Genomic DNA, 13,116 nt, shown 5'->3' with positions numbered 1-13,116 from the left:
AAAACTATCATAGATGTATTTTGGCATTTTATAAAAATGTCAAAATGGATCAAATAACTTGATTGATTGATTGATTGATTGATTGAAGTATTTATTAACATTATGCAGAATGGGTACATTTCAAACGAAAGCACTTGATCTGATAGATAGACTTGATAGTCTAATGTATTAAAGAAGACTGAAGACTGTTTATGTAGAACAGTGGTTCCCAAACTTTTTCATGTCAAGGACCCCCAAATTGACACTAATTAGCCCGCAGACCCCCATAAGCCCCATTTGAAGAGATAATGCCAAGAGACCCCCTTGAGAGAACATAGGTCTGTTTAATTTCAAGGACCCCCAGTTGGGTTCCATTTGTACACTCCCAGAGTTACGTACATCCATGGGGTCCATTTAGTTCCAAACTATTATATTTTAGTTTGGATTTATAATTCATATTTACAATATAAATTGGGGGCCCCAGAGATAGAAATGCCCTTAAATAGGGACTAATATGCATATCAAACTGAGGGTCCTTTAAATTAAACGGATTGAGAATGGGAATCACTGCTAAAATCTTCTGTTGTGACATTGGGGCTCCCTGGCATATCTTTTCAAATGGGGGTTCGCGGGATAATTAGTGAAGAAGGTCGCAGTCATATGCTGCTACAAGAGGGCGACATTCCACTATTGGCGCGTGACGCATTTATTTTGAAAACCCCAAACCGGAAGTATTTGCTAGCTAAAACCGTAGGCAGCACTTTGCTCTCTCAGGTTACGAAGAGAAAGACAAGCAGAGTCAGAGTACAACAACAACACAACCAGCGAAAAGGTAGCGTTTAGCAGGTCGACAAGTTGTCGACAACGTTAACCGTTCAATTACAGATAACTAACGTTATTCTGGTAAAAAAAAAAAAACAATGATATGACATGACTTATTTATTCTCAAGACGGACAACATTATCGTTCTCTGCTTAGCATTAGCTCCAGTAGTAGCCTTGTGTGGCTGGCTACCAAACAAGACACAACAGGCATGGAGACTCGGGGCGCAGAAGACATGTTCGACTTTCGTCGGTAAGTTAACGTCAGCCTCGGACGCCTCGCTGTCATAGCTTATAATAAGATGTTCAGGTAATATGGCCTCTACAGAACAGCCTAAAGGGCTCTTCAACAGGGCGTCCGAGACCCCTAGGGGGTCCTCAGAGCTACTACAGGGGGTCCCCCAAAATCGTTGTGTGATGGGATTCTGAGGGAGTGAGGGGGACAGAGCAATGCAATATAACATGAATTAATAGAGAAGCTAATGTGTAACAAATGAACCAAATAATATTAATAATTTATATAATATTGATGCCTGTAAAAAGTTTAATCTGCAACACAATTTGATACAATATGAGTCCCTGCTTCATCTCTCTCTCAGCTAGCAGGTCCTTAGCCCCACAAGTCAGAACCCAATGGTACTGAAGTTTCTGACATTTTTTAGACCCAGATACCATGGGGTCCTATTCCACCTCCACCCTGCCACCGGGTACGCGAACATAAATAACGTCGGTTACGTCGTTTCTGCGCCGTTTGAGGGCTTCTGTTCGTTTGAGTGATTCTGTTTCTGAGAGCTATAACATACAAGGAATACCGCTTGGAATTTTCCTGTGCCGTGGAAGCCGTTAAGTATTTTTAATCTGTGTTTGCCCGATTTGGTCGCTTTGATTCTTCTCTTCCTTCCTTATTTATTGACACCTCATTCTACCGCCTATCTGGCTAGCTAGTGGCTATAGCTGTGACAGAGCAGATCAGAGGCAGGAACGTAGCCATGCACAAGCCAACCCCGCAACGGGAGGAGGTACAATAAACGGTAAATAAACAAGGAAGGAAGGAAGAGAAGAATCAAAGTGACCAAATCGGTCAAACACAGATTAAAAATACTTAACGGCTTCCACAGCACAGGAAAATTCGCAGCGGTGTCCGGTGGAAACTAGAGTTCGCATAAACAGAATAACTCAAAAGAACAGAAGCCCTCAAACGGCGCAGACACAAAGTTTCCGACGATATTTATGTCCGCGTTCTATAATTTACATACGAAAACACATCAACGCCCAGGGACCCCACGGGTAGCTAACCTGACGCTGCCAGATCCAAGAAGCTTGCTACACAAATTTGTTTCACAGCTTATTGGGATCTGGGATCGCGGAAGCAAATTCGATGACGGGGCTGTTCCTTTTTTTTCAAGATACTTGGTAGATGATTGGATGGGACCGTCTGTCTATCACCGTGTGGGCGTGCAAACACAACCAATCATATTGACGTGTCTATATAGCTTCACATCCGGTTTCGCACATATCCCGCCCTTAGCTCACGCTGATTGGTCCTGTACGGAACGGATTTTAGTCAGCTCAACTCCCTGAGAGATCCCAGATGAAGGCTGTGTTGGGGAACATGGTTACCCAATACCGCCCACATCTGGCAGCGTCAGGTTAACGGGTAGCCCGGTTCGGCACGAATCGATTGGGCTGACCCAGGGGGTTCCGAGAGGGGCTAGCAGGTCCTTAGGGCTGGAAAAACCTTGAAGACCCATTATCTAAAACAACCCGTTCTATACCGGCTGCTCTAATGTTGCCGTTAAGTTAAACATGCATTGCTGCTTTATTTCCAGAATCTTATGAAAAAAATCTTACCAAATTATTCAGTCCTATACTAACATTATAATTGATGGCGACGTTAACGTTACAGTTTGCTAAGAAAGTACATAATGCATGTTTTGCTATTGTGGCAGTGTACAACATTTCCCTTTTTAATCATTTCTGTGCAGGTTTCCCAAAGATGGGCTTGTGCTCTTACTTCTGGTGATATACTCTCCAATTGGCCTTTGTTTGATGTTGCTGCGAATTTTCATTGGTGTTCATGTGTTCTTGGTTAGCTGTGCTCTGCCAGAAAGTCTTCTTAGAAGGTAAGTACATATAAGTAATGCATGTGTATCCCATTAAGATCTACAAATGCCTTCTAAATCAGTAGTTCTCAAACTGTCAAGCTTTTAAAAATAATAGCTGATGTACAAGCTTGCAGCGTGGTCCCATTTTTGAATAGCCAACACCAAAATCAAACGTGTGCAAATAATAGTTATTGAGCATGCTCTCTGTTTGTTACAGCACTGTATTTAACAAAATAACAATAACTAAAGTTAACTGGAATAATAAATTAAGCTTTACAAAAAGAACATTTATACAGAAAACAAAACATCCATAGTTTTATTGTTAATTTATTTCATACATAAGCCTATTTTGTGACGATATTAAAGCTATAGGAGGAGAAGAGGACATTGGAGCAGCACAGACATTTCAAGCCTTTTTATTAGGTGCTTGTACAAGAGAGCGTTTCCACCTATGCAGTCTTCATCAGAGTCATGACTCTGATGAAGACTGCCTAGGTCGAAACGTTAGTCGTTCTTCTAGGCTTGAAATGTCTGTGCTGCTCCAGTCCTCACCTCCTTCTGCAACATGTGTCCCTGTTCCTGTGATGCACCGGACCAGCCGTTCCAGGCTTGAGACGCGTTGGTAGACTCCCTTTGATACTAAATCCCTCTTATAGTTTTATTTGAACTGTTATACATCAGCTGTTCTAGGCACTTCATGGTCCATAACATGTTCTCTGTCCACGGTTGACACCTAGCCGCAAGCCACTCTTAGATCCTATTTTTCTGGAATATAGAGTTGCAATACCATTACCAACCCTTGACAGCCCACACATCCAAACAGGAAAGTCCTATCTGATTGTAATAAAACGACATTAAACTCACCAACATTGCAGCTATAAGGAAAGCTTAAATTATCCTATTTCTTATTTTTTATCGTCCTTCTCCTCCCAACACTGAGTGAGCTACTTTCTGTCAAGTGTTGGAGTTTGGGAGCACTCGTTGTCAATAACAGATCCTGCTGCCTCCTGCCATATGCAATTTCAAAACGGGTGGTACACAGGTCCATTGAGTGATTTCCAACAAGTGCTTCCAAACTCCAACACTGTATCACCTGCACAGAATGTATTGAGAGAAAGTAGCTCATAACATGTCTATGGTGGATCTTTATGAAACAAGAACTTTGAAAGAGGATAATTTGAGCTTTCCTTAAGTTACAACTGCAGTGTTGGGGAGTTTAATGTTTTTAATACAATCAGATAGGACTTTTCTGTTTGGATGTGTGGGCTGTCAAGGGTTGGTGTTGCAACTCTAGATTCCAGATATTAAAAATAGCATGTAAAGTAAAACACAAACCACACCAGTTGTAACAGTTTTAAGGTCAACCTTACCAATGCAAAGTAGTTGCAAGGAGTTGCGTGGCGAATCATTGTTGCTTGCGGGACGGTAGTTGGCACCATGGCAGTGGCAAAAGTCAGGAGAATGCACCCATTTTGGATTACTTTCTGGAATACAGCTGTGTCACAGATGAGAGCAAGCACCTAGGTCTGTCAAGACATTATTACATAATCACCTGATCGCAATTATTTGAGATAATCCCAATTATTTTGCATAATAGTCACTATTGACATATTAATGACGACACAGTATATAAAGTCATTATTTGACTTTTTTTTTACACCATAGATATTGGCAGTTATGCAGATTTTAACCTTCAACCACTTTCAACCTTTCTGTCTATATATTTTGGGCACAAATATAAAAAATGTCAGTTCATAATGAGATTGTAGATGTGAGCTTGTAGATCATCTATTTACAAAAAAAATGTAAAAGCTACAATTACAATAACCTTGATTTGTATAGCAATGGGTCATATCGGTTTTTATTTAATCATATTTTTAGGCAGAATGCATTCGTTTTTCTTTTTACCTTTCCCCAGCACAAAAATTCAGTGATCCCCCCCCCCCCACTTTTTCCATCTTACGTTATCTTTGACCTTTCCTCTACTGTGAGAGCAGTCACAGTTCATCCAGTTAAAGTACCTTACCCATTTCCTAGAAAGTACATTCAAGCCAGTCACATTTGACTTAATGTTCACCCGTTTTTATTTATCATTGTGTTATAAAGGGAAACAATCACTGGTTTTGAGTGCTCGTGAAAATGTTTCAGATGGAAGGAAATGCATTTGCATATTAAAAGTGCTGAAGCAACAGTACACGCCAGCACAAACCAAAGTTTTGCAGTGATGCAATAGTGTACTACACAAATGGAAAGCTCTGGATAATCTTAAAAATACATTGTAGATGGATTTTAGAACTCGTATGCACTATACAGTCAGTCAGTGGATGTCACAGACAAGTGTAATTAAATCAAATGTGGTAATGACATTTTTATCGAATGGCATACCTTCTTTAACAACTGAAAGAGGACATTATTGTGTACTGTATAATATCTACCATGCCATTAGATACCATTTACCTTGTGCTAAATTGTAAATTAGGGGCCCATGGCTCTCTCATATCCTGTTTTTTAAATGAAGGATATTTTTGGTGACAACAATCATCACATAATGGCAGGCAACAACCTTGCTGACGCACTATAATAGATCTGTGTTACCCACTTCAGTCAGAAACACTCAGCAAAACCCACCATAGGGATGCAATATTGCTTTAGCAATATTTAGACCGCCCCCTTTTAAGAAAGACGAATGGCCCAGGAAATAATTCCCCGTTCATTTTCCCCATAGGCTTTTCAGAAAGTATTTATTTAAAGACGTTTACACCGCGGACAAAGCCAAGTCGGCTCGTGACAAATCATAACAATAAACACAATGTTTTGGGCAGATCAAATAATTAGAAAGAAGGAACAAAATCAGTCCATCTGAAGTAAGTGGTGCTGTACTGTACTAGCCCTCCTCCCTGGCCTGTGTGTTAGGCTGTGCAACAGTGACACTTGGTGGTGAACAAACGCTATAACGCTATTTCCGTGCTCGGACACAGCCAGGGACACAGAGACACAGCCAGGGACACAGCCACACACAGCTGTCTGCACACACACAGCTGTTTTTGAGTGGTTGCACCACTCAAAAAAGTCAGGGTACAACACCTTTTGTTCCGTTTTTCTTTGAAAACTATTTGATCTGCCCAAAACATGATTTGTCATGATTTGTCACCAGCCCAGTTGGCTTTGTCCGCAGTGTAAACGTCTTTAAATAAATACTTTTTGAAAAGCCTATGGGGAAAATGAATGGGGAATTATTTCCTGGGCCACATAAGGGGGCTGGGCGGGACTGCTCTATAGACATTGATATTTAGCTTGAATCAGCACATAAAGTCACAAGCATTGAGCCTATGGCGGGCTCTGATCAAAAGGTGGAGGCTGGGGTGGAGGAGGCAGCTAAGCAGCAAGACAAGCAGAGATCTAGTGAATGCAAAGACGTATTTAAAGATACCGCTCTGTTAACCCATTCTGGGCGGGAACCCCTTTTGGTGTTAGTATTATGTTATGCTTTAGCTATTGAAAAATAGCAGATCTACAAACTCATAGCGAGCTTGTAGGTCTGCTATTTTTGAAAAATCGAAGAACGACTGTCATAGAAACATAGCTTTTTCAGAAAACTGTCAGGATGTAGAAGACATTTTTAGAATCTGATCTCAGGTCAGCAGACTGACAGCTGAGGCGTGCAAAACCCTTGTGTTTTTTTCTTCTTTTGTTTTTAGATTTATTGTAAGGATCATGTGCTCAGTCCTGGGGATGCATGTCGTACAGCAAAACCCACGTTCAAGAGACAAGAATGCTAAACTGTACATATGCAATCATGTGACAGAGTTTGACCACAACATAATCAACCTCCTGACTCCTTGCAATACTGTAAGTATATTTCCTCATGCATTTTCAACTTTGCACAAGGTGTAAGCTGTGGTGTCTGATTAAACTGCAAGGCATGAAATTAATGCCTTTTTAAATTCTACTTGTAGCCTTCTTGTACTTGTGTCATGGTTTCACCTTGATAATTGCTTTTGTTCGTCTCTCTCCGCTTCACAGCCACAACTGGAGGGCTCCACTGGTTTTGTGTGTTGGGCTAGAGGCTTTATGGAGCTGAACTCTGCATCGGGCCAGGCTGTGATTGGAGGGTCTCTTCAGAGGTATTGTTCCACTGAAGGCACTTTGCCTTTGCTTCTGTTCCCTGAAGAGGATACCACAAATGGACGTGCTGGCCTCCTCAAGTTCAGGTTAGTGTCACCTTTTTTACCCCTGGCCTGGGGGAATATGTTGTGTTCATGTGGACACAAACAACCACCCATGAAGTGAAGCCAGAAATGGGGGAGTTAAGGTTGCTGTCTGTGGTGGTCGCCTAGATATGTAAACACCTATAATCAGTCTATACCTATAATCAGTCTCTTCTAGCCTTGAGTTGAAGCTGGCTATTTCCTGGATACGGTATATTGCCGTATGTACGTGTTGTCTTATCTGTAAATTAGACTTAAATGTATACTGTTTCTTACTGATAATAAAATCATTTCACAGCAGCGCTTTAGTTTTAAATGGGAATATGGTGTTTTTTGTTTGTTATTTAAGAGTATAAGTAACACTTCTGAACACAGTTTTAGGATGGTCAAGTAATTAAGTGGGAGGATCCCAGCCTCCCACACAAGGTACCACTATTGAATAACACTACTCTTATTATTCCACTTACCCGTTTGGGTGGGGGTGCATAGGCTAAGTATAGACTAAGTATTCAAGTGGTTAAAACTTAAAAAGCTTTTTATGTAGATGAGACAAAACCATTGACACTAGTGATGTCATAAAATCAAACATTTATTTGATTATTTCATTTAACTGTTTGGCCGCCAGGATTTATCAATTAATTCGCTGTAATTCACGCCAGGATTTTCCCCTGTTTTACCCTTACTAGACCTGTACCTTCCCTGTCGGCTACCGGCCTACTTGAGAACGATGCAACTTGGGAACCTAATAAGCCAATCGCTTTTTTCTATATTTGTCCAATGTCCACAACCAGCTTGCGTTTCTGCTTCTTCCGTTGCCGGACACCTTTTTTTAGATCTGTAGACTTAAGTAAATGAATGCGTATCTTTCTAACTGATATTTCTCCCCTCAGCTCCTGGCCATTTTCTTTGACTGATTGCATTCAGCCTGTGGCCTTGCGGGTGAAAAGACCTTTTGTTGCTTTGGTAATGTCATTTACGCATTCATTGAGAAAAAAAAAGTTTTCAGCAGCAATGTTGGATGTTAATGCAGAGATAATACACCTAGCAAATGATATTTTGTTCGTTGATTGGATTCTTTGATGGTTAAAGTGTAATATTATGTACATAATAGCAGAATAAACTATATGTTCCTAGTACACGAAGAGTAGAACAACGTTTTCTGAGTGGTTGCCATCAGTGGTGTAAAGGTCTATATGGGACTTCAAATTCTGTTGAATTTTAAGGGAATTAGAAATGATTGTGTGCGCTCTCTCTATTCACAGAGCATGCCAGAGTCCAGTTGGCTGACGGAACTGTTGTGGACATTGTTTGCTCCATGTACCGTGTATCATGTAAGGTACTGATTTGTGTCTCCTTATTTGCATCATCTGCTATTGTTCATCCTAATTTGCAACTAAATAATGTGGGATTTATTTTCTTACTGAAGAAACAAAATGGAATGTCCGCACACGATATATGTCTGCTCCCCATCTTTGTTTCAACCTAACAAACAATGTTCTTGAGAAAGCCCGGAGGGGCGAAACGTTGTTTTGGACATTCCAATTTGTTTTTCTTCATTTGATCATTTATTTGGGTCCAGCACCGTTTATGGGGATGTCCATATCTTATTCCTTTTTTACATTTTTTATTACTTCCATAATTAACAAATGAAAAACTCATAGTAATAACATTTATTTCCACCGCTCTTAGAAATCTAACAACAATACAACAAATCTGCTGAGATTTTCCGCATCCCCTTTAACAGTTTCTGTCAACGTTATTATTGCTTTATGTTTTCTGTGTTTCACAGTTGGCTCGCACCAGTTTCCAAACAGGACGGTGAGACTGAGCAAGAGATGGCCGACAAAGTCCAGGAGGTAAAACTTACATTTTCTGTTTGGTTTCACTTCTTAATCATCGTTAATGCTTGCAGAATTATAAAGGTCCACTAAAAAGCAACCATCGGGCACTTTGGTGGTGCAGGGGCAAAGTACCTCTCTATTCTAGCGGTTCAAATCCACTGTGGCGCATCTGTTTTGGCTGAACGTCTCTAGTCTAGACCAACACAGTTGGCCAGGTGGATTTGAGATGGGGTGAAAGAACTCCCAGTAATATTTCATAAAAGTCTGTTAGTGTACATATTAACGCCAGTGGTGGAAAGTACATTTACTAAGTAGTGTAAGTACTGTAATTAATTTCAATTTTGAGGTATTTCCAATGCTTTTACTTCTACTCCACTACATCTCAGAGACAAATATTTTACTTTTACTCCACTACATTAATTTGAAAACTTTGGTTAGTACTTACTTTGATTATTATTACAATACATGCATTAACCAATTCAGCCCACATACATTTCAGTCATTTGAAAATGGCCAATTTACAAGCTCACAATGCGCTGCGATGCTTCTTATACATTTGAAAACGTGAAATGGCACATTCTGCATATGACTACTACTACGTACATTTTGATGTCAATATCTTTGTACTTTTACTCAAGTACATTTTGAATTCCAGACTTACTTGTAACAGAGTAGTAGTCGGGGGATATTAATAAAATCTGGGAATACAATTCTTACCAAGAATTTTCTTCACCAATGTGTCTAGTACTAACATATCCCACATTGGTTTATATTCAACCACCCTAGAGGAATTTTTGACAGCTGCTGAAAGTTGGGGTACCATACAACCATTATAAGGCAAAATGTTCTAAATTTCATTATGCTTTAAGTAGCATGTGTCGTGTCAAACTAGGGGGTTTGAAATTTTGAACATTTTGCCATATATTGGCTGTTGATGGTACCCCAACTATCAGCAGCTGTCAAAAGGTCCCCTATGGTGGTTGAATATAAACCAATGTTGGATACGTTAGTAAGACAAACACATTAGTGAAGAATATTATTCGTAAGAAATGTATTCCCAGATTTGACATTATACTGATAATATTCCCTGACTATAGTTCTACATTGCCGTATTGATCATTGTACTTAAGTAAAACAACTGAGTACTGTTTTACACCACTGATTAACACCATTTAATACATGTCCTTTGTTTGAATGCTTTACATTTCAGGTTCTAGCACGTGAACTTTGTGTGGCCTCCACTCGCCTCACAAAAGCTGATAAAGCAGAACACATCAAAAGGAAAAGGCATACTGTGCCACAAACTTCAAGTATGCATGTCAAAAACAATTGATAGTTTTTTCTGAGGTTTTCTGAGGTCTTTTCTATGAGTATCCATGGCTGTTTATTATATGTATTCTTTATCCAAACGTAGGTGTGAGGCCTGCCTCCATTTCCCTTAGCTTCATGGTGCCAAGCTTGGGAACAGAGGATCATAGGATTATTCGAATGGCTCAGCAGGTGAAGGACGTGCTGCCTGATGTCCCACTGAATGTCATTGCAAGGGACTTAGGTAGGTACTTAGAAATATAGTGCACATTAACAAATGGAACATTTTTGACTATGCAGGACCAAAAAAAGTTATTGTTTTTTTTTTAAGCCAAAACCAACTGCATCGACACCACCATCACAAATCTACTGGAGAGTCCAGAGGAGAATCCAGAGGAAGCAAGTGGGGCGTCTACATTTGGACCTCCCAGAAACTCCTGGGACTCCTCCTATTCATCGAGTCCTGTTCCCACTGTCACGGTTTGGGCAATTTTTTTTGTTAAAATACAATACATTTAAAGGAACCTCAAATGACATGGGTAGTGAAAATTGGTCTTTTGACGGGGATCGAACCCCATTCAACCACTCTGTAAACTGGGGTTTGACTGCATCTCGGTGCAGAGTCCTAAAATAGTCACACACACACACAAAGGTAGGGGTGCATCGGTACGCATTAGATCAAAATTATTGTCACAACAACACCCCTTAAATTAAGATAATCTCACACTCCTGTCATCTTTACCCAATACCCTGGCATGCCTCTTTTGGGCATATCATTTTAGTCAAAAGATAAAGACATTTTGAAACCTTTTGAAAATATGTGAAATTGCTCCGCAGATGTATATATGATATTTGCTGTTACTTTGATGTTACAAACGATATATATGCCTATATACTGTACAAGTGTATAGGCATATATACAACCGTGTCAACACCCGCTGATTCAAAGGCACACTACTGAGGTCCCGAAATTGACGACATACCCTAGTTAAGAAATACACCTCCTAATGCCACTCTTAACATCAAGGCAAATCTCATGTGAGCCCACACCATCTATTGGCACAATGGACAGTCTTAACATCACGTCCCGTGTTTTATGATTCAGTATATTATCCACTATAGCCTGGTATATATCCAGGTACAGAATATGTATAAAATAGTCATAAACTGATTGGTCACTATCTCTGAGCTTTTGTTTCAGAAAGATAATAATACAATTTAATTTTGTGAGATATTACAGAATTCAATTTAGAGAAGTGTTCATTTTACAGCATTACCAATATTTTATTAATACGCCAAGCCGCGCCATACGTTCTTCCCAGCATGAGGATTAATGCGCGTGCACCCCATAAGGATCCGATCTTTGTATCGTTTATTTGCTGTTGGTTTTCTCAGAGAAATACTCCAAACTTGTTGTTTTGTCCAATCCGTCCGACATTCAGATGCAAATAGTGATTTTTGATCGCATCGCGCCCGACATATTACCGTTTCTGGCGAAAGCTAAGACATGTCGGCTGCTGCTCCTACAACCTTTTGCTCCTCCTCTCGCTGTGTTGGGCTGTGTGACCCGGAAGTTGGTGCAAATACAGATATTGGCTGGCTGCTTGCGGTAACATCACATGAACACTGATGAAAGTGTTAACCAGTTTATTTGAATGATTAGTGTAGGCTAAATACATTCTGCAGCTCATGCTTGTTTTCATATTCAGGAGGTAGGTTGTAACTGCATTCTAAATTCATCCACAGTCTGCTGCCAAAACCTTTGGGAAATCACCAACCGACAGACATTTGTCCCTGCAGGAGAGAAAAGATGCACTGTATAATTTTGCAAGAAGGCAAGTTTTTTGCTATTTACAATCTCCACGTTTAGTTTTTTGTTATGACGTTATGTGAAATAATGTTATTATTAGAGACTGTTACAGTAGTGTTATAGGCTAGTAGAATAAACTGTTCCTTCACTTTTAGCGTATTGCTGGAAACAGGAGGCTGAGACATTAGTATAGGCTAGTAGAATAAACATAAAATAGACATTAAATTGTGTTTTATTTCCAACTTTCTTACCCAGACGCTACATTGAAAAGCATGGCCTGGATCAGGAAGACCTTCATTGAATACGAGTGAAGTCATTACTGGAGCGCTGAAGAGTGAAACCTAATTTATACTTTGTCGTACGACTCACCAAACGTCACAGATTTTCAACACAAAAATGTAATGCAGCACACATTTTTGACATTGGAAAATCACGCGACGAATTATAAATTAAATAGTAAGAGTAAGAGCACATTTGCAATGCTGGAATGTCTTACTTTGAATGGTGGACTCAATGGTCAACAAATGTTGGAAACGGATTTCACGAATAGCAGAGGAGATATTCTGAACATGTACATATGTCAGTGGAATGGTGATTATGCATGTCTCAAAACCTTCATTCTGGCTAAGACATAATTTTGATAACAGTTTATATTACGATCCAGTGACTGTGACTATTTATTTTTATAATGCCCAGACTCGTCGATGACAATAAAGTTCAGCTTGACCTTGCTTTTAAGAAAACGTAATTTATTGATGTTGATATTGTTCTCAATGTGTATTTGTCTGCAAACATGTTAAAATGGAAGTATAAGTAATATATTAAGTAATATAATTTCCTATATTTATTATTTATCATGCTTTAGAGTTAACATTATTCAATTGTAATAGTATTTGAATATTCGATTCAGTCAAACATCCAACTAAGGGTCAAATGATGCATTTATAAAGCAATAATAAGTCACCTGCAATCCTCTGGTTATCAACCGTTTCCAGAAGAGGGAAGCAAAGAACAGATCTTGTGAAATGGAATTTCATGGAGCTA

General features: G+C 39.6%; 1 protein-coding gene across 1 annotated transcript; it reads left to right on the top strand.

Moving 5' to 3' along the window:
- Positions 1-756: 756 nt before the first annotated feature.
- Positions 757-12,803, top strand: aup1 (AUP1 lipid droplet regulating VLDL assembly factor). Its single transcript, XM_083785665.1, has 12 exons — positions 757-1,053; positions 2,786-2,923; positions 6,604-6,754; positions 6,929-7,116; positions 8,004-8,076; positions 8,376-8,449; positions 8,903-8,969; positions 10,165-10,264; positions 10,369-10,506; positions 10,594-10,742; positions 12,009-12,097; positions 12,328-12,803. The coding sequence occupies exons 1-12, from the start codon at positions 1,013-1,015 to the stop codon at positions 12,371-12,373; spliced, it is 1,254 nt and encodes a 417-aa protein (XP_083641791.1). The 5' UTR covers positions 757-1,012; the 3' UTR covers positions 12,374-12,803.
- The last annotated feature ends 313 nt before the right edge of the window (positions 12,804-13,116 follow it).

The sequence above is a fragment of the Protomyctophum parallelum genome (genome assembly GCF_964188405.1).
Source record: "Protomyctophum parallelum genome assembly, chromosome: 16".
In the NCBI taxonomy this organism is placed as follows: Eukaryota; Metazoa; Chordata; class Actinopteri; order Myctophiformes; family Myctophidae; genus Protomyctophum; species Protomyctophum parallelum.
Note: the sequence above shows the minus strand (reverse complement) of the source record. Positions and strands in the feature narration are given on the sequence as shown.